This window comes from Ipomoea triloba, chromosome 4, assembly GCF_003576645.1.
Source record: "Ipomoea triloba cultivar NCNSP0323 chromosome 4, ASM357664v1".
NCBI classification, from domain to species: Eukaryota; Viridiplantae; Streptophyta; class Magnoliopsida; order Solanales; family Convolvulaceae; genus Ipomoea; species Ipomoea triloba.
Window position 1 is genome coordinate 19,094,906 of NC_044919.1, and position 27,598 is coordinate 19,122,503.

At 35.3% G+C, this 27,598-nt stretch overlaps 4 protein-coding genes across 4 annotated transcripts; 1 reads left to right on the plus strand and 3 right to left on the minus strand.

The window, feature by feature from the left end:
• The first annotated feature begins 6,922 nt into the window (after positions 1-6,922).
• On the plus strand, positions 6,923-8,158 carry LOC116015934. The gene is made up of 2 exons (XM_031256101.1): positions 6,923-7,198; positions 7,277-8,158. Exons 1-2 carry the CDS (start codon positions 6,923-6,925, stop codon positions 8,156-8,158), a joined length of 1,158 nt encoding a protein of 385 aa, XP_031111961.1.
• Positions 8,159-8,255: 97 nt separating this feature from the next.
• Positions 8,256-17,003, minus strand: LOC116015935. Its single transcript, XM_031256102.1, has 3 exons — positions 16,767-17,003; positions 16,444-16,703; positions 8,256-8,310 (listed from the first exon to the last, which is right to left on the minus strand). The coding sequence occupies exons 1-3, from the start codon at positions 17,001-17,003 to the stop codon at positions 8,256-8,258; spliced, it is 552 nt and encodes a 183-aa protein (XP_031111962.1).
• Positions 17,004-17,141: 138 nt separating this feature from the next.
• On the minus strand, positions 17,142-20,328 carry LOC116015936. The gene is made up of 6 exons (XM_031256103.1): positions 20,066-20,328; positions 19,702-19,900; positions 19,497-19,638; positions 18,683-19,414; positions 17,730-18,194; positions 17,142-17,629 (listed from the first exon to the last, which is right to left on the minus strand). Exons 1-6 carry the CDS (start codon positions 20,326-20,328, stop codon positions 17,142-17,144), a joined length of 2,289 nt encoding a protein of 762 aa, XP_031111963.1.
• Positions 20,329-24,582: 4,254 nt separating this feature from the next.
• Positions 24,583-26,739, minus strand: LOC116015937. The gene is made up of 10 exons (XM_031256105.1): positions 26,647-26,739; positions 26,481-26,552; positions 26,278-26,329; positions 26,086-26,182; positions 25,903-26,027; positions 25,753-25,837; positions 25,543-25,675; positions 25,367-25,474; positions 24,854-25,090; positions 24,583-24,756 (listed from the first exon to the last, which is right to left on the minus strand). Exons 1-10 carry the CDS (start codon positions 26,737-26,739, stop codon positions 24,583-24,585), a joined length of 1,176 nt encoding a protein of 391 aa, XP_031111965.1.
• Between the last annotated feature and the right edge of the window lie 859 nt (positions 26,740-27,598).

Consider the following 27,598-nt stretch of genomic DNA (forward strand, 5'->3'; position numbering starts at 1 on the left):
GATTGTAATTCTACTACTAATGTAGTTTACGAGGTCTTTAATAATTTATAAATTTTTTCATTGTTAATATTGTTTTATCTTCTTTTCGTTTTCGCCAATATTTCATTTTGATATGATCTATTTTCATACCGTGCATCGCACGGGTCAACTGCTAGTCATGTAGAGTAATAAATGAATAAGAAGGACTTTAATACTTATTACGGGTAACATCATTTGAGGATTTTATTTTAATGAAAACAATATGAAATAAATCCTCTTTAAAACACTTACTATTCGATTCAAAATATTTGAACATAATAAATAAATTTTTAATCAACAAACCAAAATTGATTATTTAATCATAAAGTATAATGGTTTATTTTCAGATAGAGATGCATGTTTTTAGTTTTTAATTACTAATATCAAGCAGAATTAATGAGAGCTTGACATCAATAGGTAATAGAAGATGAGAAGGTTCTTGAAAAACTTTTTCTTTGTTATTTGATGACCAAAAACATTACTACTTTATGTCAAATAGTTCATTTCCATTTATTGATATTTACTTTTGATCTTGAGATTGACAATAAAATCGTTTCTTTAGTCTTTAAATGAGTAATTTGTTGCAAAATTAGTGAGAAAATATGTGATTGATATCAATATATAGTTAGTAAATAATGAGGAGGTTCTTGGACTACTTCTTTGATATTTGATGACCAAATTAAAAGCCTCACAACATTGTGTAATAGTTCATTTTCAATTATTGACGCTCACTTTTGATCTTGAGATTCTATAATCATGTTTTTAGTATCCAACTGAGTAATATAATCTTTAACAGAAACTTAGTGAGAAAATGTGTGATATCAATAGTTAGTAGAAGATGAGAAAATTCTTGGACTACTTCCTCTTTGATATTTGATGAGCTAAAGTATCATTATTTTGTGTCCAACAATTCATTTCCGAGTATAGACATTATACTTTTATTCATGGGATTAACACTAAAATCATTTTTTAGTTTCTAAATGAGCAATTTGTAACAAAACTAGTAAGGAAAACATGATATAAATATTAATAGACGGTACAGTGAGAAGGTTCATGGACCACTTATTTCATAATATCTAATGACCAAAACCATCATTACTTTGTGCCTAACCGTTCATTTTCAATTACTGAATTTTAATTTAAATCATAGGATTATATTGACAATAAAATATTATTTTTAGTCTTTAAATGAGTAATTTGTAAAAAGAAGAATTAGTAAGAAATTAAAATGTGTGACAGCAATATCAGTAGAAGATGAGAAGGTACTTGGACCACTTGTTTGATATTTGATGACCAAAATCATCATTACTTTATGTGGAATAGTTCATTTCCAGTTGTTGACATCCACATTTGTTACGTTTCTGAGTTTGACATTAAAATCATGTTTTTAGTCCCTTAATGAGTCATTTGTTACCGAATTTAATTTATGAAAAAGTGTGATATGAATAATTATATTAATAGATGAAAAGGTACATGTATGGATTCTTGCGTGATATTATCTGATGATGATGAAAAGTATTACAATTCTGTGCCAAATTTGAAGACGAAAAGTGAAAATCAGTAAGTGAAGAATCGTGTTTAAGTAAATTTATAATTATGAAATTAAAAGTCAGTTTTCATGATTTATTTGTTTTTCACTGTAAAGTAATGGTTAATGCTCACGATTAGCACGAGATGGATGAAGCACAGATCAGAGTCGTAGTAACTTACCGGTTCACACAACTATATATAAACATACATCGATCAGCATCTTCTCCTTCTTCTTCAATTCATCCTAGTTCAATGGCTTCTGAGAACAGCTTCAAGCCGAATTTCTCTGAGCTTCAATTCGAGTTCGATGAATCCGAGGATTGCTGGGTCAGCAGTACGACAGCCAGCAACGAGGAGGTTGCAGTGTCCGAGGCAACGGTACTACCGAATCTGTGCCGCCAAGTGAAAACGGCGGTGATGAATGGTGGAAGTAGCGTGGTTGAGCAGGTGACGGTGACGGCGATGGCGGTGGCGGTGAAGTCGTCGGTGCCAATGAAGATACCGGATTGGAGGAGGATCCTGGGCGTGGCGTACCAGCGAGCCCGACGGGACAGCTACGAGGACGAGGACGAGTAGGTTGGACTGCTGCCGCATTTGTACTTGGCCAGGACCAGAGGGGCGTCCCCGTCGGGAAGGAGTCTGAAGGGGAGAGATTTGTGGAGACTCAGAAATGCAATTTGGAAACCGATTGGTTTGGAAGATTAGCGCTGCAGGCAACCCTAAGCTAGCTGCAGTAGTCACCGTATACCTTAGCTTCTTTTTTAAAAGAATCAAATCAAATTGTTTTTTTTTTAGTGCAGGTTTTAAGGTTGTTCTTCCGTTGGATAACCACCTTGTTGTTTGTTCATTTTAGTAGATGTTTTAAGGTTGTCGGTTAAATATGTTTCAAAAAAAATATAATTTTTTTTATTTATTATTGAAAAATAGAAGTTAGTGTTTACTTATGTCAATTTTTTGATAGCTATTTGCTATATTTAACTATTTCATCCTTGTGTAATACGAGCCCCTACAAATTAAAGATCAAGGATTTACAATGAAATAGTACGTGCAACTAACCGTGCATGCAGTGTGCGAACGTCATTTTCCTTCTTCTTTTTTTTTTTTTTTTTTTCTTTAGCCAATTTTGCATCCTCCAAACCAAAAACATGTTTTGCAAAAGCAAAACAAAAACTCCAGAGGGGTTGGAATTTTCACCCATATTTTTTATATATTCTTCACATGAAAACTACTCAAAAGCCGATAAAAATGTATCCGGTCTGAAATAATGAAAATGAGATTAATTAACATGAGCACACTTTTTTTTTCATTTTTAAATTTTCTAGAAAAGATAATTTTTTTTCTACTTGCAATTATGTTTCAAATTTTATCAATTTTGAAATCAAGAACTAAAAATTAAAAATACAGTAATTTAAAGATTAAAATTAAAATGAGCTGTAATTTTTTAGTACAATGAGATACTAAATTTAGACGAAGCTATACAAATTTTGGTTGTGTCATGTCCACGACACCTATAAAAGTAAAGTTGGGTTGTAAATCATTAAGGAGAGTTCCAAAATAGAAATGTAATCTACGATGACAGCAATCAAGATATGTCACCATTCAATAAGTACAAATATTAGTCTTTCGATGAATTTAATCGTCTTCTATAATACAGTAAATCTGAATTAATTCGAATTACATCCCAATAATGTTAACATACATGGGCTCTGTTTGGCAGAGCTTATTTATGAGCTTATAGCTTATTTTAAGCTACTAATAAGTTATAAGCTCTGTTTGGTAATGTTCTCAAAATAAGCTAGTAGCTTAAAATAAGAGCTTATTTTGAAACGCTACTTGTGGTAGCTTTTCAAAATAAGCTAGTAGCTTTTTAACTTTTTTCCATCTTTATCCTTATTATTTTAAATAAATGACATCCTTTACCCCTCTCAATTAAAACCCTTTTGACATTTTCTTTTTCATTATGTTTGGTCGTAATTTCAGTTTGATATTTATGTTTGAACATTAATTTTTGTATGGACTAATCTTATGAATTATAAATATTTTTTTTTACTTTATATATTTTCAAATATATGTTCTTACTTTATATTTTATTTAAATATATTGATTTCATTATTTTATATTTTAATATATAAACAAACCTATTTAAATTTAAAATTATTTAAATTGTATGAAGATGTTATTTTTAGTCTTTTTACATTTCTCAGCTTATCAAAAAGCTAAATTTACCAAACACTTTTAAGCATAACAGCTCTTCATATTTCAGCTTCGAGCTTATAGCTTTTCAGTTTTCAGCTACTTTTCAGCTTTCAGCTACCTTTTCAGCTAGGTTTGCCAAACATAGCCATGGTCCTTAATACTTTGTCTAAATTAACTTTTTTGAACTAGACAATCAGATCACTTTCAAATTTCATTATTCAAAAACTTTTAAAAAAATATCAACACCTAGTAACTCATTTTTCATATACTCTCTCTCTATATATATATATATAAATATAGGGGCGCGCTCTAATGAGAACGGGTGCCCAGAAGAGAAATAAGAACGATCCATAGCCGTCCACATGTCCAGATCAACGAATCAAATGTAATTTTAAAAAAACGACGCGGTGGCATTTTCGTAAATATCTTAAACTTTGGTGCAACACTAGTACAAAATAGTGCATTTGCGTATGGAATTTAGGACAATTTGCGTCTGGAGTACTCCAGACGCATATACCATAGACGCAGTTAGCCAAGACTATCTGCGTCGAGTGTTGCCCGGACGCAGATAGTTAACCATCTGCGTCCAGAACTGGGTATTTCCGGACGCATTTTTTATATATTAAAAATGACTATCTGCAAGTAAATGTGTTATAAGTGCAAGTAGTTGGTGCACATTTGCAAGTAAAAAGTGCTAGTAAAATCACTTACAAGTGTACTTATTTTCACTTACAAGTGCAAGTAATTTATCTTGTTAACATTCGTGCACCTAGGAGTAAGGTACAACTAATTATACCATTAGGTGCAACTAGTTATAACGTTAGGTGCATTTAGTATTGATGCTCAATGTACATTTTACTTGTACATGTAATACATTTTACATGCACTTCTTCACCTATTTTAACGTACAAATGCAAGTAATTTACCTTGTTAACATTCATGCACCTAAGTGCACCTAGTTATAACCTTAGGTGCAACTACATCTTGACACGTGGCGCGCGGCGATTGGTTCTCAGTTCTCTCCTGGGTGGTGCGTTCTCATTTGAACGCAGTCCTATATATATATATATATATATATATATATATATATATATATATATTCTAATAATTAAATATATTTTATTGTTGTCAGATGATAAAGAAAGAAAAAAAATTGTGGGGTAAAATTTTATCCAGCACAAACATGATAATTGATCATATGAGAAAATTTAATTAGACAAAAAAGCACAAGAAAAAAAAAAACGTAAAGAAAACGAAATTTAAGCTATAGCCAATGATGAACACCAAAAATTGTTGGTCTGCGTACAATCAATTGTTATTACGTGGATCATGCTCAACACAGCTATGTGGACTACAATCTAATATATATTTTTATAACTCATAATATGTATTATTTTAACACATAAAGTATATTATTCGAACACATAATATGAATTATCTTATCTCAGAAGTTTTATTATTCTAACTCATAATGTACATTATTCAATACATAAAGTATATTATTCTAATACATAATATACATTTTTATAACATATGATGTAGATTATTCTAACAAATAAGGTATATTATTTCAATTCATACAATCATGTTTAACTAATGGAGTCAATTACATGATTGAATTCCAACGTTGCTCATCAAAACCTTGTGAATCGGGAATCTGCTGATCATGCCTAAACCCCTACTTGTCAAAATAATTGAAGCGGTTTTTATCTTTTAAATCTCCGTAAAATAATACGGTGTAATATTAAAAGAATATCAACTATGAAGGCATTTCATTCGATAAATGTCACGACATCAATCAACCTTGATTTCATTATATTTCATTTATCCAGTAATATTAGTTATTATATTCTGCGTTTATTAGGCAACAATATAATGCCTTCTCCGGTTTTTTTTTTTTTTTTGTTTTTTGTTTTTTGGTGAGAATGCCTTCTCCGTTTCATTCAATATAATATGTCTCATCTATTTTATTTATATTTGACTTTTATATTAAGCATATTTGGCCAAATTTAGTTACTCCATATATATCTATTTTATTTATCTTGTTTATTACGGACTATTTTATTAATAAAATCAATAATTTTTTTCATTTAGTTTTTGCAATGTGTGGTTATAAATTTTAACTTTAAATTTTTTTTATTTAATACTACTTTTAAATATTTAAATTTTATATACTAATAATAACAATGTAATATATGTTCATAGCTAGTTTCTCAACCAAATGAAGCACAAAGAGTCAATATCACATCCACTAAGGCTCAAACCTATCCTCTCCCATGTGAGGGTGCAACCGGGCACTATTAGACCACACGGTCTTTGGCGTTAAGGTTGTACATTAATAGAGCTAGATATAAAATATAACGGAGAGAGTATAATTTTTTTTTTTAAAGTTTACTTCCTATGTCTCATTTTACCAATCTTGTTTACATTCATTAGTCTAACCAACTCTTTTTCTTTTTTTTTTTTAATCTTCTTATTAATTTTAAATATAATGTTTTGTGTTTATAAGTATTCTCAATGTAGTTTCTAAATATATAAATTTTATTTACTAATACTAAACATGATTGCAATCTATCACCCATAAACCAACTTAGATGCCCGTGCGGGCATACTAATACTAACTTAATATTATGAAAAATTGATGAGAAAATAACATCAATCAAATATCATTAATAGAATCAGACACATAAAATATATATTATTCATTCAATTGCTATGTTAGGCCATGCAGTACGTAACGGATTCGCTCTCTGAGCACGCCTCACCGGCGGCGACCTAACGGTCGCAGGAAGATCAAGACCTACTAGAGCGGAGTACGAAAAAAACGAAGCGACTCAGGGATCAGAGGACGGCAACGGACGGCATTGCCCTTGAGGAAAGCATGCAAGATTCTCCATCCATGGCGGGAGTAGCGACCCCGGATTCAAATAACTGGACAACCCCTGCGGCGACTCCGAGCCAGGCTTGGACACAGAGGAATAACGGTGATCTCCAGGAGAACAAGGAAGTCTCTGATGATGACACCATGGATATGGACAATGCGCGTTCAAAATATCCCATAATTTTGGTCACCAAAGAAGAAAAGGAAAGGCTACAAAGACCCTGGCGTAGGTCCCTTATTATTAAAGTCTTGGGCAGAACAGTGGGATATTCATACTTGTTGCAAAGACTTTAGCGAATGTGGAAGCCGGAAGCGGTGTTTGATCTGATCGAGTTTAATCATGGATACTTCATTGCCAAGTTCGAATCGCTGAGAGACTATGAATTCGCAAAGTACGAGGGGCCATGGAAGATATTAGATCACTATCTTGTGGTGCAAGAATGGGAGCCCAATTTCAACACAAGAAACAACAAGACCACAAAGCTACTAGTATGGGTGCGCTTTCCATCCTTACAAGTAGAATACTTTGAGGAAGATTTCCTCATGAAGATCAGGAAAGACATCGGGCATCCGGTAAAGATTGATAACACAACTAGCCTCATCTCCAAAGGAAAATTCGCAAGAATTTGAATCGAACTTGATATTTCGAAGCCATTACTGTCAAGATTTGTCCTGAATGAAAAAGAATGGCCAATCGAGTACGAGGGAATCCATCTTGTATGCTTCAACTGTGGAACATATGGTCATCGACATGAGCAATGCGGGAAAAACGAGAATGGGAATGATATTTCAGCAGCACGCGAGGAAACGAGAACCAACACTAAGGTGGATGACTCCGGACTAAAGCAGAACGACCCAAGGAAATACGGTTCTTGGATGTTAGTGTCCAGATCGAATAGAAGAGGATGCCCTAGAACTTCTAGCCAAGCTAACAGAGGTGTGGCTTGGGGAAGACGGCCGGAACAACCAGGAACTAGAGAACATGGGTTTGAAGGAGTTGAAACTCAGTCAAGATTCGCCCCCTTACAAGATCTTGACCTTAATGAAATGGCTCAAGATCAGGACGTACCTGACCAATCCTTACCAATGCAACAGCGTACAGACCTACTGCCTAGAATCAGAACGAATATTCCAAATGACCGGACTCGCCCGGAGCAGAGGTCACCGTACGTCACGCAAAGAGCTCTCCCTCAGCCTGTTGCCCATGGACAAGTCCAGCAAGCTAATCGTGGAGGCTACAGAGGGCGTGGCGGAAGGGGTGGCATCCCCAACCGCGCTGCGGCGGAGCCCCAACACACAGTCGTCAGAGGCTCGACTAGAGGAAAAACCATATCAACAATGGTGGTCTACCATAATGAGGGTGGTCTCAATCCTCCCATAACAAATTGTCTTGCAACAGTGTTCAAAGAAGCACCCCCGGACACTGATCGCAACTCCACCATGAGAACAGACCAAATAAATGAAGCCATGGATGAAGACCAGTATCTTGTTGGCCAGGATGGCCAAGTGGTGCCCCTACACCTACGCTCTTAGCGCGTCTTCTTTCGTTTTTTTTTTTGGTCATCCAGCTAGTTGTATCATTGGGTTTCAACAAGGTTCAGTTCGAATGTGATGCAAAGGACCTGGTTGACTAATTACAAAGCAATAATCCGCCAACCTCAATTGCCCAGAATAATCCTACATGCCTGCAAAAGAGAACTCCACAACCTTGAGATGTGGCAGTTGAAGACAATAAGGCGCGAACAAAATCATGTGGCTGACTACTTAGCGAAGATGTCAAATGGCCTTTCCAGAGACTTGCACGTTCTTCACTCCCACCGGTAGGAATCTTAGGATACTTGAGGATGATCGATTTGGTTTACCGCTTTGGCGTTGTTTGTATAGTGACTGACTTTTGTATGATCTTTTAGTGGGTGACCCCCTTCCATATAAATAAAAAAATAAAAAGACACATAAAATAGAGCATGTATAGTATTAGTTTAGTATTAGTGTATAGAATTTATATATATAGAGTTAATTTCAGAAATGGTCCTTCGACTATTGACTTTTACCAATATTTATCCTCGACTTTTAATTTGACCAAAGTTGATCCTTCAACTTTTAATTTTGTTCCAATTTTGGTCCTTTAACTATTAATTTTATTTCAATTTTAGTCCTTCTGTTAAATAGGTATTAAAATTAAGGGCAAAAATGTAAAACTAAATATTTTAGCATTTAATTCTTCTCTCACTCGTTTCTCATCCTCCATCACAAGATTAATTATATTTTAAGTATAAACTAGTATTTGAATGTTTAAAAGTGGTTTGGTCAGAATATTTGAGGGTTGAATATTCATCTTTGTTCAATTCATTATTTATTGGAGCAAATGGAATTCATTATATATTTCATTATTTGCAGTAGTCTTTATTATTGGAGCCAAATGGGTCCATTTGCCATAATTTGTGTATAATGAGTTAGATGTATATGCAGATAACTTTTATCAAATGCCTTATCAACATTATTCAGACATTTAGTTTAACGTTAATTTTCCTTCTCTTTTTATTTGCTTATATAATCCTGCGATGGAGGAAGCTAGGGAAGCAAATTGAATAAGAAACCTTAAAATATTTGATTTTATATTTTTTTTCCCCAATTTTAACACCTAATTAATAGTGTTAAAAAAAAGATTAAAATTGGAACAAAATCAATAGTTAAGGGACCAACGTAACTTTGGTCAAATTAAAAGTCAAGGACAAAAATTGGTAAAAGTCAATAGTCGAAGAACTATTTCTGGAATTAACTCTTTATATAATTAGAAAATACATAAAAATACTTTTTAAATAAAAATGAATTTTAAAATTATAAAAAAAATATTTAAAATTAAGTGAAGAAGAAAGAATTAGTTTACTCAATTAACTAGTAATTTCACCCGTGAGATGCACGGCCAAGAAATGTATAGTTGATATTATAAATAGTGTTAAGCTATTAGTAGAAGAGAAATTGAATGAAATAATGAGAAACACAATGAAGATGAATATTATTACACATTATTGAAAACTTCTTTGTAAACAACATTTTTAGTTGTAGTTACAGTTTGACGATTTTCCCCACAAATCAAAATTTTTAATCCCATAGGATTACTGACCCTTGAGATTGCTACATACAATTGGCCATGATTAAAAACGGGCTTTCTAAATAACAAACCCACATGTGAAAGTGTTTGACCTTGACTTTTATTGATTGTCATGACATATGATAGCATCAATGGAAACTGCTTTCTTTGGAACTTCAATGGCAATCTTGTGTCAGAAGGTGTTAACGACATCCTAGGAATAAGAACTTTTGTTCCTTCATGCGCTCCAGATATGATTTTAGTCTCCAAAACGTGATCAGCTAACCTTGTAACAATTAACCTAGTACCGTTGCAGAGTCCCAATGAGTGATCAATATTTCTCAAAAGCATGACAGGTGATCCAACTTTAATAGTGAAAGAATGGTTTGGTATTTGATAAGTGCCAAAAGTAGCCATATTTTAGGGGTCATTTAGGTGTAAAATATGCTATAATAGATGTCCATTAGGCCTAGAAACATGCTAAAATAGGGTAATTTCATTGCATATAGGTCTAGGGACTAATCTTGTGTGTTTTTATATAATTTGCACAATTCTTGCACTTCGCAGGGCATTCCGGCGACACTTCAGTAAAACGGACATAACCGGAGCTAGGAATGTCCGAATGAGGCAAGGCAGGTGGCTATGGAACCGTATCGACGAGAGCTACAACATAGAAGAAGACAGAAGAAGCAAACTTCACCACGCATGCTCACACGCGTGTGAGCGGCGTGGTTGCTTACTGGTTCGCTCCCACGCACGCTCACACGCGTGTGAGCCGCGTGGACGCGACACAGCGCGGAAATTATTAGGGCAAAATTTCGGGGGCTATATATATGTCCTTTATAGGTCTTTTAGATCAGTTTTCAGCAGCCCCCAATAGCTTTAGATCTGATTTCCCTTTCCAAATTCTTCCCATTTGGGGAAGAAAACATTCCTCCTTAGAATAGATTTAGCTTAGGATTTGAAGATGAAGATTATGTAGATTCAAGCTTCTTTAGGTATAATTTCTCTTCCTTTAATATAAAGTTTGAATCTTTACTTTATTGCTTTGTTTTCCTTGTTTCTATTTAAGTTTATTATGTTAGAGTAGAGTAGTTTGGGTGTGTGTGCCCTTGTTATTTTGATGTTGTGTATATAGTGGGAGTGAAGGTGAAGGTGTTAAAACGAAGAGTTAAACTCCCCGAGTGTCGTGTCTCTCAAGGATGGCAAATGGGAACCGAATTTATGTTGGCATTTATGAGGTTGAGAGGTAAGAGTTACAAGAATCATAGGGAGAAGGTTTGTTCATGGTTGGTTGGGTAAAGGTTTTAAAGGAAAAAGGGGATAGAAAATACAAAAGGTAAAAGGGAAGGGGTGCATGTCAAAGTTAAGCCAAAGGATTAATTATCGTAGGTAGCTTGGAATTGGGTTTCGGGATTGATCTAGGGAGTCACGGTCTTTGTATTGAGTGGCGTCACACTCAAACTCTCAATCCTCATTCGGTTGAGGCATTTTATCGAACACCTTGCCTACCACTCCTCTCGGATCTCATCCTTTCGGATTAAGAGCGGAGATATAGATGAGTTGGGCTCGTGAGAAGCCGCTATCGCGCACTCTCTCACTTCCACTCGGTTTACTACCTATCCCGGCTGGAAATAGAAGCAAAGATTGAACAACATCATCTATACAAATCATCAATCATACTCCCACAATACCAAGATCATAATATCAAATTATAAGCATCAATCCATAGATCAACAAGGGCACACACACTCAACTACTCTACTCTACCATAATAAACATAAATAGAAGCAATATAAACAATGCAAGAATATAAAAGAGTAAACTTTATATTAATAGAAGAGAAATTATACCTAAAGAAGCTTGAATCTACATAATCTTCATCTTCAAATACTAAGCTAAATCTATTCTAAGGAGGAATGTTTTCTTCCCCAAAGGGGAAGAATTTGGAAAGGGAAATCAGATCTAAAGCTATTGGGGGCTGCTGAAAACTGATCTAAAAGACCTATAAAGGGCATATATATAGCCCCCAAAATTTCGCCCTAATAATTTTCGCGCTGTGTCGCGTCCACGCGGCTCACACGCGTGTGAGCGTGCGTGGGAGCGAACCAGTAAGCAACCACGCCGCTCACACGCGTGTGAGCGTGCGTGGTGAAGTTTGATTTTTATGTCTTCTTCTATGTTGTATCTCTCGTCGATACGGTTCCATAGCCACATGCCTCGCCTCATTCGGACATTCCTAGCTCCGGTTACGTCCGTTTTACTAAAGTGTCGCCACAATGCCCTGCGAAGTGCATGAATTGTGCAAATTATATAAAAACACACAAGATTAGTCCCTAGACCTATATGCAATGAAATTACCCTATTTTAGCATGTTTCTAGGCCTAATGGACATCTATTATAGCATATTTTACACCTAAATGACCCCTAAAATATGGCTACTTTTGGCACTTATCAAATTTTCCACACTTTAACTTTGCTTGTCCTCAAGCAATTCACAATTAAACACTAATCATTTAAGTGCCAAAGGTAGTTGTGTTCTCAATCAATTAATCGGTCTATCAACTCTAGGGTGTAACAATGGAGTGGGTGAAATTCCGCACATTATCTACACAGAATGGTAACCACATGCCATACACTCTAAGAATATACAAACGAAGCAAAACCCCTATGGTCTCGTTTGGACAATGCAACGCACACACCCTTCATTCAACTAAGCATGCAATCCAAATTAGATTCACCTCAAATTTTACAAAGGCCTTCAAGCCGAGCCCCCTAGTGGGAACGATGTGCACACCTCAACCAACCACTTTTCGACTAAACGCCAAAGCCCAACGCGTAAAATAAGTGAGGGTAGGGACATGGACCGCTCACCGCCAATGGCTTGGGCGGTCACTCTTTCTTCTCACTTCCTAGGATAACATCATCGAGCGACCCGACTTCACATGGATCTCCATCCTTTTTCGAAGACAGTGCAATGGGTGTCCGAATCCTAGCGAAGCGGCTCACCTCCGCTCTATTTTCTCATCTCCTAGGAGCATTTTATGTGGACAACCGACTACAGGTATAGCTTTTGCTTTTTATGAAGACTATGGTTGAACACAACCTAGCGAGATGGCTTTCCTCAATTTTTATCTCTAGGATTGGCCTTTTGCCTTTTCTACTGTTTCTCCATACAACCCCTCATGCCTTTTTCTTGGGATTAAGGGATTTTTCACTCTAAGCTCACTATTAGGCTCACCTTTTGCCCCATGCCCTACCAAAATTAGTTCAATTCCGGTCTTCGCTTTCACTTATCTTTCTAAAATTAAGGGGTATACACTCCCACTTCAAGAGATCATTGACTAAGGTCTAAGAAAAATAAGAGGTGAATATCATGCAAGCATTCAAGAATTTAAAGCTCATTTGGTCAAAGATGGGATACTTCCCATGGATATTCAAAGAGAGAAAAAAAATTTTATTTTTGGCATATGATTAACATTCTCCATAGATAATGTGAACAACGACACACTCTCCAAAGATAAAACACACCCATGAGACAAGACCAATAAATCAATCAAGCAATCAAGACATTATAAGCACAAGGTGCATCATTTCCACACTTTAAAACAAACATCGTCCTTGATGTTTCCTTGAGGATCAAGTGGAACAAAGGAGCACAGCTATTCAAAATCAATCAAACCCTTTCCACACTTTAGAAGTGTTTCTGAGGGTGTGGGGTATCAACAATATAACATTATGTGTGTGCAAAATAGCATGTGTTTATCAAGTGTGCAAGGAACACGTATAACAATTAAATTTCCAAACTTTAGAATTGAAAAACGAGGCATGAAAAGGTAAAAGGGATAAGAGGTTTACAACCAAGTAAGCATCCCTTCATTTCCACACTTTAAGCTTCTAACATCTCTTTTGCCTTTGTTCTCCAAGCTACATGAAACAATGTTAGCACAAGAAGACAACCAATTGACGTGCAATGGCCTGGCGGAAGTTCTTTTATTCATAATGAAAACATAAATCCTAAAACAAGGTAAGTAACTAAAACAAAAGCAATAAGAAAGATATATAAATCAAGATAGGAGATGATTTTTGCACAGCCAGACCTTGGAGACTATAAAAATTGGATGAAAAGAAAATAATGCACGAGAATCTGTCCAGGACCTGCACGCGTGGTGGTCCTCGTGGAGCGGCTCTGGAAAGATTCCACGCCTGGCTCCACGCGTGTGAGCAGGCGTGGCCAGCAGTGCTGATCACTTTCTTCGTCTCCTGGCTTTTGCCTTCCATGTTTGATCCAGTTTAGCTCATTTGTCATGGCTTAGCACCAAAATCACCTGCATTGTTAGCTCAAGCAAGGCTATTCTAAAAAGAAAAATTGCTAATAAACGAAGAGAAAGAAAAAATAAACAAGAAATAAAGTTCTAATCTAAGGATAACGTTGGGATTGCCTCCCAAGTGCGCCATGGTTTAACGTCTCCTGGCTAGACGTGGTGTGCTCTATCCCTCGAAGCACACTGATTTTGGGACCTTACCAAGCGTCCCGTAAACCTTAGCTTCAAGGAATGTCCCAAGATGGGAAACATCCTTGAACTCCCACAAAAATAAAGGAAGAATAACATGCAAGATTGGAGAAATTTTAGCCTCAAACACCCTCCTTAACTCTTCTAAGATGGTGTTTACTTCCTTTTCCTCATCCTCTCTTCCCTAAAGATCTTTTCATTTTTAGCGCTCTCTTCATACCATATCTCCTCACTCCCATTTTCATTTTCGAATGTAGTCAAGTCTCTCCACTCAACTTTTTCCATAAGATCAAACGAGAAAATCTCATCATTTTCTATCATCCCTTCCTCACACTCCTTTCTCTCATCTTCCGAAAAATTACTCTCACTCTCACAAGAGTAGAACGAAGCATCATCCCCCTCACTCATCAATTCATTTTCACCAAAGACAAAGGATTCATCTTCCAAAAAGTTAAAGCAATCATAATCATTAGCAAACAAGATAGAATCCTTACAATCATTAATCAATATATCAAAATTCTCCATGGAATCATCCTTCCGAAATTTAAAGCAATCATAATCACATGTAGTGGAAATATTAATGCAAAGGGAGTCATCCAAACAAGTGTCAAGGGTGTTTTCAACAAGAGAACAAGGATTTTCAAAAATATTAGCACAAGAAAGATTAGGAATTTTAGCACATGTTGGCTCTTCATCTTCCCACACCGTCTCAATGTCATCATCCTCACTCTCCATCTATACCTCCTTTTGATTTTCCAATTTGAAAATTGGAACTTCTTCAAGCACCGGAGCATAACAATCCTCTACTCCTTCGAAACTCTCCTCTTCCTTAGCATTTTCTTTTTCAACCTCTTGTACAATCCTCGGATTGGCTTCCAAAGTGGGAATGTCATCTATGATGGTGGAGTTAGCTCGGGACTCATTCATTTTCATGAGCTCCTCCATCATAGATAACATCTTCGTTTCAACCTCTTCTAATGGAAGTCCTTCCTCCCGGAGGGTAGCGAGATAGTCTTTTAGTTCGCTCTTGATTTCGGCTTTTAGTTTAGCCGTATCCTCCTTGGCCATCTTCGTGAATGCTTCTATTTTTTCTTTTAGAATTTTGATTTCGTCCGTGGCCGGTGGGATATAATCACAAGGATTGGTATGGGTAAAATTTGGGAATGAGGGTGGTGTTTCAAAGAAATGGGTAGTATTGTTTTGTAGATGAATTTGTGATGGAGGTGGGTAGTGGGTGTTTAGGTGGGAAGTAGGGAATGAATTTGACTCGGGAGTATAGCTTGGGTCGATTGTTCTCATCATTTGTGCAAGCTTACTCTCTATATTTTGGGATATTTCTTTGGAGCTTAACGAGTCAATTTCTTGAAAATTGGGGTATTGTGGAGGGTAATTTTCTTGGAAAGGTGGAAGTGGTGTTTCGTATGGGTGTGGATAATGATTGTATGTATGAAATGGATAGTGATATGGAGGTGGTAAATGGTGATGTGGAAATGGGTAAGGGTATGGAGGTGGGTAATGATATGTTGGTGGAGGATTAGTATAGGTGGGATGGGGGTAATAAGGATATGGTTAGGGTTGAGGATTTCTATAGGATTGTCCTCCATGATGTGGGTAATCATGGGGATTCATTTGAGCACACATTGGCAAGCTTACAATTGATTTTCAACAAAATTTCCTGCACAAAGCTTAGCCAACAACAAATATTTGCAACTAAAAGTAGTTGCAAGTGACCACAAGATATACGATGCAATATAAGCTCACTTCTTCAAGCAAGTAACAAAAATAAGAAAACAATATAAACAAAAAGAAAACAATTCAAGAACTCTTACAAATCTACTTCAAAAATGTCAACAAAACTCAAGAACCGTTTGCCATCCCCAGCAACGGCGCCATTTTGATGTTGTATGTATTGTGGTGAGGTGAATGTGAAGTGGATAAAACGAAGAGTCAAGACTCCCCGAGTGTCGTGTCTCTCAAGGATGGCGAATGGGAACCGAATTTATGTTGGCATTTAAGAGGTTGATAGGTAAGAGTTACAAGAATCATAAGGAGAAGGTTGGTTCATGGTTGGTTGGGTAAATGTTTTAAAGGTAAAATAAGATAGAAAATACAAAAGGTAAAAGAAAGGGGTGCATGCCAAAGTTAAGCCAAAGGATTGATTATCATAGGTAGCTTGGAATTTGGTTTCGGGATTGATCTGTATTCCAGAACACCGTAAGCCATTGAGGAACTCAGGTGTATGCAAATCTCCCAGCGTATCTCCTGAATCATATGCTTTACCCACTGTATCACAACTGACATATGTTTTGGAATCTCCCTTGTTCATTTCATTCATATAATCGTTGATGTTATCTACCACATCCAAAGTTGGAGCCAAAATTGCACGGCTAAGTAGGAATTGAGAGTCAGTGCATGCAGTTTCATAATTAGGAAATGTGTTTTCAACAATTGCAGCAATAGGATCATCAGTATACTGCAACAATATGTGGTTAGGAATAATAAGATCATCTTCTTCATTAGTTCATTCAGAACTTACTCCGTCACCAATATCAGCAATCCACTTTGCAAATTTGTCAGTTTGTTGTCGTTCTTCAGCTGCTTGAATTGCTGTAAGACGTAGATGTTTTGTCAGCCTAAAAACTTTGCAGTACCTCCATAAATACGAAGAGTTGATTGTTGCCCCAACTATATCTTGTCTTGTGCCCTTTGGAATAACTGGTAGGATTTGCCTGAAATCTCCACCAAGAACAACTATTTTTCCCCCAAACGGCATGTCGTAACTGTTTTCATTTTTGAATCTTAACAAATCTCTCATTGTCTTGTCTAAAGCCTCAAAACAGTACTTATGCATCATAGGAGCCTCATCCCATATAATCAATTTGCAATAAACAATAAGTTCCGCCAAAGGGCTTCATTGACTAATGTTGAAGGTTGAATCTTCATTAATAGAGATGGGTATAGCAAACCTTGAATGAGCAGTCCTCCAACCCGGCAATAAAAGTGAGGCAATGCCGCTTGATGCCACATTTAGAAATATATCTCCTTTGGACCTTAAATAGGAAGGCAATGCTCTCCATAAAAAGGTCTTTCCTGTTCCACCATAGCCATATACGAAGAATAAACCCCTAGTGTTGTTGTCAACATTTTGAAGGACCTCATTGTATATTGTCATTTGTTCTTCAGTAAGTTGGCTAACCAAAACTTCATTCTCTACCTTCTGAGCATCATGATTGTAACATAACTCCTCCTGTATGAACTTATTTGCTGCCAAGTTGTAACATTCTTCATTCGCCAATGGCATATTAGGAAAATCTTTCAAACTTTTCCCCAAGGGGGATAGCAATCTTTCTAATTCCAATAAAGTAAAATTTTGTTGTTGTTCCTCACTCAACAATAACTCTGCATATGCAATGAAATATAATATTACAAAACATATCTCGCCTAAAAGTGAAGGTATATACAGTATTGTAAACAAAGTATCTTAAACGCAAAGTAATACCTGGCATGTTCAAATTTTTACGCACGTGGAATTGAGCGTCCTCAGAGAGCAAGTGCCACACAGCATCCCAAACCACATCAGGTCTTGCAATGGAGTTTGACATTAACAAAGTTACAAACAATCTTCTCAAATGACTTCCTGTTGCCCAGTCACTGGCTTCTTGAATAGCGTCCGCATATTCTTTGTCGTCATCTATTAACCCTCGGGCATAACATGCATCTTTGAAGGAACCAAACTGCACACCATCTACTTTCATTAAATCTGAAAAACTAATGGGTCCCCGCACCTTATTCAATAAGCATCTAAGGTAATATATGTCTCCGGTACCAGGTGGAACATAAAAAACCCTACCGATTGCAAATCCTCTTTTCCTTGGAGTCCATTTCCTAATATCTATCTTCCACACAAATCTAGTAGGCATTTCAGCATAAGTCAATGCTCTTGCTTCTGGGTAGGTTTTATTAGCTTCAAACCATTCCATGAACATACTATGTGCAATCAGTGGCGGAGCCAGAAAATTTCTCCGGTGGGGGCGAAGATTAAAATTAACGAGATATTTTTAAAAATAAAAAATAAAAAACTTAGATACCAGTCATAAATATTGTTGACTAGTGATGAAAAATCAAAATACATCAAGATAAACAATATTTAAAACAAAATACAAAACATAATTAATTTGATAAAAAATACAATTGAAAGCTTAATATAATATAATATAATATATATATATATATATATATATATATTAAAAAAAGCCACAAATCCCACAAATAAAAAAATACAATTGAAAGCTAAACTAGGTGCTGAAGGGGTTCAAACCATGCCTAATTCACAATATATTATGGCTTTACCAGTTAAACCAGCTTAACCTTTGTTTAATTGTTAGTAAATTTAATATATATACATTATATAGGGTGGGGGAGTGGGGGCAGCTGCCCCCATTGTGGTTCTACCAATGTGTGCAATAGTTGGCATATTTATAACATTCTCAACAGGATCATCATCTGCAAATATGACACTTTGTTGCCCAGGAAGGTGGAAACTTAAACGTTCAACTGAGGGAGCTCTCAATTGAATGTCAAAGCCAAACAATCTCCATGCGGCTTCACACGGAGAAATGTATCTACAATCGTAGTACATATTGATTTCATCCACCACTTTTCCATTCTCCTTGTCTGTGTTTGACTTGCAAAATTCTGCAGTGACCCGATCGTGGCCTTTGTTGATATATTTGAAAAAGTACTTAATCGACCGTGATTGATTGCACCACTCCACATTGATGTGGGCCCTATACTTCAATAATAACTCTCTGTTGTGCGGCACAACATATCTATTATCTAGAGGAATCCCGTTCTTCACTACAATCCTACTAGTATCTCGACGCCTGTAGATAGGATATCCATCATCATCTAAGGTTGAAGTCTCAACAAATTTATTGGGAAAATGCTTTGTACAAACATTCCCAGACATGCATGGCGAATTCATTCCTTCCTTTCCACAAGGTCTGTGCATCATGAACTCTTCTACAGTAGTGTAGTATTTGGTATCCATTTCCTTATCTAGTATCTCAACGGATATTATGGCGTCCAAATTCCTCGTGATTGTACCTTCCTTTCTCTTTTCAAGACACAATAAGATATGAGCATGAGGGAGACCTCTCTTCTGAAACTCAATGGTATATATTACTGTCAATAATAAACACAAAAAACACGTCGGAAAATGATGAGGGCAATTATAATTACCAAGAATAAGCAAAATGCTATGTACCTCCATTTACAGATCCAAACAACTTATTCTTCCGACAATCAGCAATCAAACTGTCTAACTTCATTTTGAAAACTCTACAAATAATGTCTGGCCGATCTTCAGCTCTACAATTTGTGTCTTTAAGAAATCTTTCTACCTCAGGCTACTTCAGATTGCAAGTGAATGTAATGAAAAAGTTAGGGTAACCAATCCACTTGCAAATTGCCATAGCATCTTGGTAATTCTGTATCATATACCGAGCACCCCCAACAAAACTTGACGGTAATATGATTCTTCTACCTTGTGCATTTGGGTCAACCTCTCCTCGAGTCAAAGCATCAGTCAAACAATTATAAGTTTCACACCTCAAATTCTTTTGGTGTGTTCTAACATAGATTAATCTTCCAGCCTCGACCATTGTGTAACTGTCCACCAGAAATTGTTGAAATAACCTCCTTGCGACCAGTAAAGTTTATATTTCAGTCAGCCTGGTTTGAATATGGTAACAGAAATATTCTCTTGGACTAATTCTTTGCCGACCACCACTACCATTACATTTGATAATAGAGAATGGTATGTCTTTTCTATACCCGTCCTCACCATATGGGAAAAGCAACGGGTATTGTAGAGGTAAGTAGGATGGATTTAACTCAGTAATTCTTTGCAGTGTGCCAGCATTAGTTTTTACCAATATGTCATGCTGACCCATATTTGTATCAAGGTCTCCAAAAACTAACGTAGCAACTTCAGAAACTTGAGGTAAGTTGTATGTCCTTGCATCCTTATTTCTCTTTCCAAGCAACTTGATTTTGACCTCCGCACATGGATTCTTCTTAAACTCATCTCTGGCCATACGGAATGACTTGACTAACACATTATGTTTATCCAAGTCATTTTTGATATCCTTAACTATTTCTGAATCAATATCCTTATTCTCACCATCAGGCCTACATTTTAACAAAACATCATGTCAAAACAAATATAATTAAGGAAATACTTAATCAACAATAAATTAGAGGTAGTATAAAAATATTACCTAACAACATTTAAACGATTGGTAATCTCGTTATGAGCGTCATATATGTACAATTGTGCAAAATGCGGTGATTTCCCTTCCATTGGCAATAAACTGCCCATCAAGTTAAAGTTTTGTCCATTCATATGAAAAATAAGAGGTCCACCACCTAAGTTAACACTCTTATCAATTCTTCCTCCCATCGATGTGAAGCAAAACATGTTGTTGTACGTCCTTATGTTGTTAAGGAATTACTTTGATTTGTTAGTAGATCCAAAAAACAAATCAAATATTCCTTTGGGGGGCATCACCATTGATGGTAAGGTGATCTTACCGTTACTGCAACAAATAGAAAACTTCGAAGTACCTCTCGTTACGCATTTTTTTTGTCTTTCTTTCATCCAAAACATCGCTCCGAAATGTTCACAAGTGTGAATTGCATCACCAAAATCTAAATACTCGGCTAAAAAAATTGAATGCAATTAATAAAAAAGAAAAATGAAGGGAACTAAAGTAAGAAGAATTAAATAATGCCATGGTTTAGTCGGCTCAATGTTTGGTTAGGTTGATGTTGAACTTCTTTCTCAAATGATGTAAGCAAATCTCTACACAGAACCTTTGAATTTGTGCTAAAAGATCGCGGCAATGATGTTCTTATGTTGTTGGTTGGAATTGTAGCTATTTGCAATGCATTTATATAGTTGTCAACACAATGTTATAAGAAGTTCTATTGAAATACAAATAAATAAAAAAATACTTAAAAATGGTTATAGAATTTCTTCAAGTAGAATGTAATCTTGTTAAGGAAAATACCTTTTGTTAAGGTCTTCAAAGGTTGGCGGTCTAATTGTGTTACACATGAGTTAAATTCTACACAATGTAATAACAATTCATTAGACCAGAGTATGACGTTTTCAAAACAGCAACAAATGAAAGAAAAAAATGTATTATTGAATGACATGGAAAACTTTACCATTTAAACTCGGTTCACGTTGAGTTGAAGAATGCTGACAGAATCGGCCCAGCGCCAATTTTGTAAAACAGGAATCATTTGGGTCCTCGTTTTCACGACTAATCAAAGATCTTATAATAGTACCTTCATTTTGTTATTTTATACAGAAAGTTAGAATAAAATTATCATATTATGAGTGTACACAATTATATAGTTTTATATATATAAAAGAAAAAAACAAAATAAAATAGAGGCATCAATGAAACAAAATGAATTACTTTACCGTTTGTTAGGCTACTCGTTGGTGTATCATTTATAGGAGATCCATGTGGCACCAATCTTCTTTGAGACTTACTATAGTGACCTTGTTGTGAGAAATGAGTTGTAGAATTACTTAACCCAACAACTTCAACATTTTCTACACAAAAAAGAATAATGAAAATGTTTCAAACTATGTTAATATATGTTCATAATGATATTGTAATTAAAATCAACAAAATGATTATAATACGTGTTCGTTATTAAGGTATGTTCAAATTCATTTGTCAAACAAATAAAACAATACAAAAGGCCCAAACTAAGTAAAAAACAGCTAATTACCACCAAAATAAATCAATAACATATGACCCAAATTCATATCCAAAGATTTGACCCAAAACCCGACCCAAAGAAACGTGATATATAAACGTTGCGGATAGACTACCGGCCGCCCCTTCGTCTTCCATCCTTAGACTGCGTTCTTCTCTCTCACGACAGCTCTTCTCTCGTCCTCTACCCTTATACGTACAGTTATGTGGTAAAATGGTCCGATCTGGGTAACAGATCGTTCGTTTATAGTTTTGCCATGTTTGGTTTTAGGTTGAAATTGGTGATGAAGAATGGATTTTAGCACATCGGCCCTGATCCTGGAAACAGCTAAGTTAACCTACTCCTTTGATGAGTTTAATTTGATGGTTTGTACTAAGATTTAGGTTTTTAAATCTGTTCTTGCATGGTTAGCTAAAACAAATAGTAACTGTTTGTTTTCTCTTGTTGCCTATTGTGGTTGAAGTGAAGATTTGCCTCATAATGTTTTTTGCTGGTAAATTGGTGAACCGTGTGCAATTTATTCTGAGTTTGATGTTGTGTATGAGAAATATAATTGTCTTGATGTTATTTGCTAAAAAACTAAGTAAAGTAATGATTAGTTGAATATATCATTTATTACAACACAGGCAATGACTTTTCATTTTACATTGAAATGTAAAATGTGTGCTGCTTATAGGGAATTGCATACATATCTTACCCAAATCTGTTTACTGTATATGTATAGGTATTGATTTCTCTTTAAAACATTTCACTAACATTTTTGTTTAAGTTTTTTGGCATATGATGATATTACAGTTCTGATGCCTTGGGATGAATATGAACTGTTGCTATTTTATTTAGTAGTTGTACTTAGTGTAATTCGTATGAAGGAAACACACTGTTCTTTACCGTGAATAGCCATTAATGGCCCATCTCATCTCATAAGTGTGTAATACTATTGGCATATTATGAGATTTGCATTCTGATACCTTGTTTTAGTATTGAATTTCGGTTTTTTTTAAGAAATATAAAACGAAGCTTTTGCTTTGATCTTTTCTATTCTTTTTTTTAGTCACCAACATGAAACACTTGATTGTAGACTTGGTATGTTGTAACTTGGCTCTTTTTTTAACAACTGGAGGTTTTTCTTACTTGCATAACGTGTATAAGGTGTTTGAAATGAAAGATTAAACAATGTAATAAATATAATATTTATTTATTCACACAATTTTATAAGTGTGTAATACTATTGGCATATGATGAGATTTGCATTCATCACTTTTTTTAGTATTGAATTTCAGTTTTTTTTAAGGAATATAAAACGAAGCTTTTACTTTGATCTTTTCTATTCTTTTTTTTTTTAGTCACCAACATGAGTAAATCTGTTTTGAATAGTGGTATTACAAATATGATTTTATTGTTATGTAAAGTTTTTAAGAAAAAAATGAAACGAAGTTCAACTTATTTGTTTTTTTAAAGTCAGTTTATGTATTCACATATTTCATAGCAAATACAGCTCAGGTAAGCGTCAAAATAACATGTTTTTTTCATTTTTTTCTGTTAAGTCTTTATTTTCAAGTTAGTAAAATTTTTGAATTAAAATTTACCAACTTTGATAAAGATGTAATTATTAATTCTATAGTCTCATCTCACATTTAAATAGTAATATTTTGAAGTTGCTACTGTACATTAAGAGGCATGCCATTTTTTTTTTAAATTCAAGTCAGTTGTATTCTTTGCCTTTGTCATAGTAAATCAAGAATTTCAGTTAATTGAGAGAAAAATCCACCCAAGTTTTTGGTTTTTTTTGGGTTTTTTATTAAACTAACTACAAAACTGAGTTAAAAATGTGAAAGTACTAAACTTTTCTTATTTTTTTTCATAAGAGAACTGAGTACAAAACTGAGTTATTTTCATACTCAACTTTTGCAAGTTTTGAGGTTTATTTTCCTGCAATATATACACTTGACTATAGACTTGGTATGCTGTAACTTGGCTCTTTTTTTTAACAACTGGCGGTTTTTTTTACTTGCATAATGTGTATAAGATGTTTGAAATGAATGATTAAACAATGTAATAAATTTAATATTTATTTATTCACAGCAAAAGTTAGAAACACAAATTATACTGTGCTAGCAAAAGAAAATTGGAATTCGGAAAGGGAAATTGCATGTTATAACACTTTGCTAGGTCTTCAAATGCTTGTATAACAGTTCTGTATGATTCGTTTGCTTCAATCCATAGCTCTTCTCTTGTACTTATGCTCCTATACAAATGCTTGGGTCAATTGTTCTCCATATATGGTTTGCTTCAATTCATAGCTCTAGTCTTGTAGTCATTCCTGTCTTATGCACATATATAGGGTGGACAATAATAGATCATATAGTAAGAAAAACATGCATACAAATAGTAAGGACTAACAAAAAAAAAGACAACATAGTAATAGAAATGACAGTAATAGTTCTGGAAAACATGCAAACAACTTATAACACTCAAACGGTGTTACCAATTTCAAAAGTCTAACAGCATGAGCAAAAATTAAGTAAAGTGTCTTCGAAACAACAATTGCACATTTAAATCTTTTCAGTCTTGACAGCCACCATCCTCAACTTCTTAAGTTTGGTTGATGTAGAAAATTGGTCCATTAGACACCTCTTGATAGTGTCTGAATTATCAGAGTCTGTCTCCTTTCCCTTTTCTTGAGATGCATTCACTGAGCTGTTTACTTCATCACCTTTAGATCCTTCCTGAGAATGAGTTAAAATAAGAAAAAAAGCGAGTGTAATACAGTCTTTGAATAGTATTCAAAGATTAGGTTATTAGCCACTTGCCTAACAATTGTACCTGATCAGAGTCAGAACTGTCATCATCATCTTCTTCAATCATTCTAGAAATGAGATCCTTCTCTTGGGTATCATGTAGCCTAGAACAGTATGCATCAACTAAAGCCTCATCCCTTATAACTCTCATCACATTATATGCTGAAGTAGGTCCACGCATTTGGTTTCTTTTTAGTGACACTTTGAAGATCATTGACATTCCAATCAGTGATTCCAACTCTGGTGGAATGTCAATGTCCACCTAAAAGTAAAAGTAACAATTACAATAAAATGAATATGTAGCAAACATAGATCTGTGTATATGTATTACGTATTTGTAAGTAGTAAATTACTTTGAGATACTTTTCAAACAATAAGCTTGCTGGGACCCCTACCAAATCTGCACACTCTCTATCCCAAAGTAAAAGGGAACATCATCTCTTTTATCCACCACTCTCACAACCACCTTATATCGAACACATCCTTCTTCTCACTTCTTGTTGCACTTACCACAAATTAGGAGACCTTTGTCTCTCACGCTTAACTTCTTATTGCAACCTTGTGACATGCATGAGGTGTAATACCAATCACCTTTATGGGAACCCTGAATACCCACAATCTCAGCAGGGACATAGAATTCACCATCCTGAAAAAGTAGGGTTTTAGTGGTCACAGTATATGAGAAGTTTATAGAGTTGTTGATGGTGCAATTACCTCCTCTTTCATCATCAAGTCAGACAAGGTGGTGACAGTTATAGAACCACTTTGGAAATCACCTAAGCCAGTAGATTGAGATAGAACAGTTGTCGTAGTAATACTACGATGTGGACTATTTTCAGCAGCAAGTCTATAAAAATAGAAATTAGAGAGTAATATACAGTGAAACATATAGCCTAGGGATACATCAAAGGTATTAGTACATACTTGGACCTAAATTCAGCCAACTCAGCAAAAATGTGATTAATCCACAGTTTTGTGGCATCATAGGAGCTAGTAATCCTCACTTCACCTAAAAAAACAGAACAAATTTAGTAGATATCATAAACTGTATAATCAAAAGCAACTGATACTTACCATTTACAATCTTAGCCCTACAGAGTTGAATGGCAACAATAATAGGTTCTTTCACATCTATGTTGTAGAATTGATGAATAGCAGCAACATGCTCATCCCATACTGTGCACTTCAAATGATTGTCCCTACCAAAAAATGATATTAGTCAAGTTGTGGTGATAGTGGGAAAAAAAATTAACTCACTGGGTATCAGCAATCACGAAGTCGGTTACAGTGGCTACTTTTCCAGCAATTAGCTTCTGCACTGGAGAATAAATTTCAACCACTCGACCTATGACATCTGTTAGAAAAAAAAGAAGAAGATATAATTGTAGGTTTAGGGCAAAACAAAATATTAAAAAAAAAACTACAATGTTAAGACAATAACATAGTTACCAAATAGCTTAGTTTCATTGACTTCAACAGGATTCCTCAATGATTCAAAAGACTTTAGGCAAAGCATATGAGTAGGAAATTGTTTGGATTTACTCTCTTTCACCACTGTTTTGTAGTTGAACTTTATAAGATACTTGTTTGTAGTGGTTTTATACTTGTAGTAGTTAGCTAGTGACCACCAGAAAGTTCTTTATAGAGTAGACCTTCCCCTCTTCAAATACTTTGGAACATTTTTCAACTTCTCCCTTTGAAATGTTGGCATGGATATAAGTTCCCTACAACATTTGTAAACAATATAAAAGATCAAATCCTTAAATAACAAAGCAAGTACAAATTAAAGAGAGGGATAAAAAAACAGTAAGCATTCACCTGATCATCGTGAAACATACACTCTTTACTTCGAGCCAAATTTCCTCCTCTTATTTCCAGTACTTCGTAGGTCCTTACTAATCTGAGCCTCATTGCTCTTCTCGTGTGTAGTGGACTAAGGTCGTGGGCAGACACATACTGAGAAGGCATGATTTTAGTTCAATATTCAACTCTAACTGTATACTATGCGGCTGACAATGGTTCATGTTTTGACTTTTTTATATGTAGGTACAATCTGATATGAAGTGTTCTAGAGAAACGAAAAGGCAAGCTTTGGAAGCATGAACCATCATCATTATCTTATTTAATATACACATCCTTTCATAACGAATGTATTCATATGTTGCAATCAGTTTTAAATTTTTGTATAATGATCCACCGATTCGTATTCTAACCTTTAATGCGACATTGTGGGAGTGTTATGATATTTACTCAAACGTTGAGATGTAATTCATTGAACCGACTAATACATACATTGTTATTGAAAAAAATGTAAATACACTTCTTTAGGAACTAATTGCACAAGGAATCATATTCTATAAAGATCTAGAATATTAAAGTTTTTCTCTCTCTCCGTCGTGGAGAGTTTCCCTAGGGTTTTTTGCCTTTTTAGTGAAGAGTTTTTGCCTGGTTTTTGTCTCTCTTGTTTCCTAAGCATTTTTTCTGTGCGTGTTCAATGGAGAATGGCGGTACTAGTGGCTTGACGGAGGCCTGCGAGGCGCTGACGATTATGGATGATGAGGAGGCAGTGGTCGTTGAGGCGGAGGATATTGTCAGGCCTGTTTTTTACTTTCGTTTTGCGGCTGTCGGCCGTGTTGTGACTGATCGGCCGGTCAAATTCGTAGTATTTCGTGATGTTATGGCTACGGCGTAGCGCCCGGAGAAGGGGGTTCATGTTGGTGAGCTTGGCGATCAGAGGCTGGTTCTTATTTACGTTTTATAAGGAGCGAGA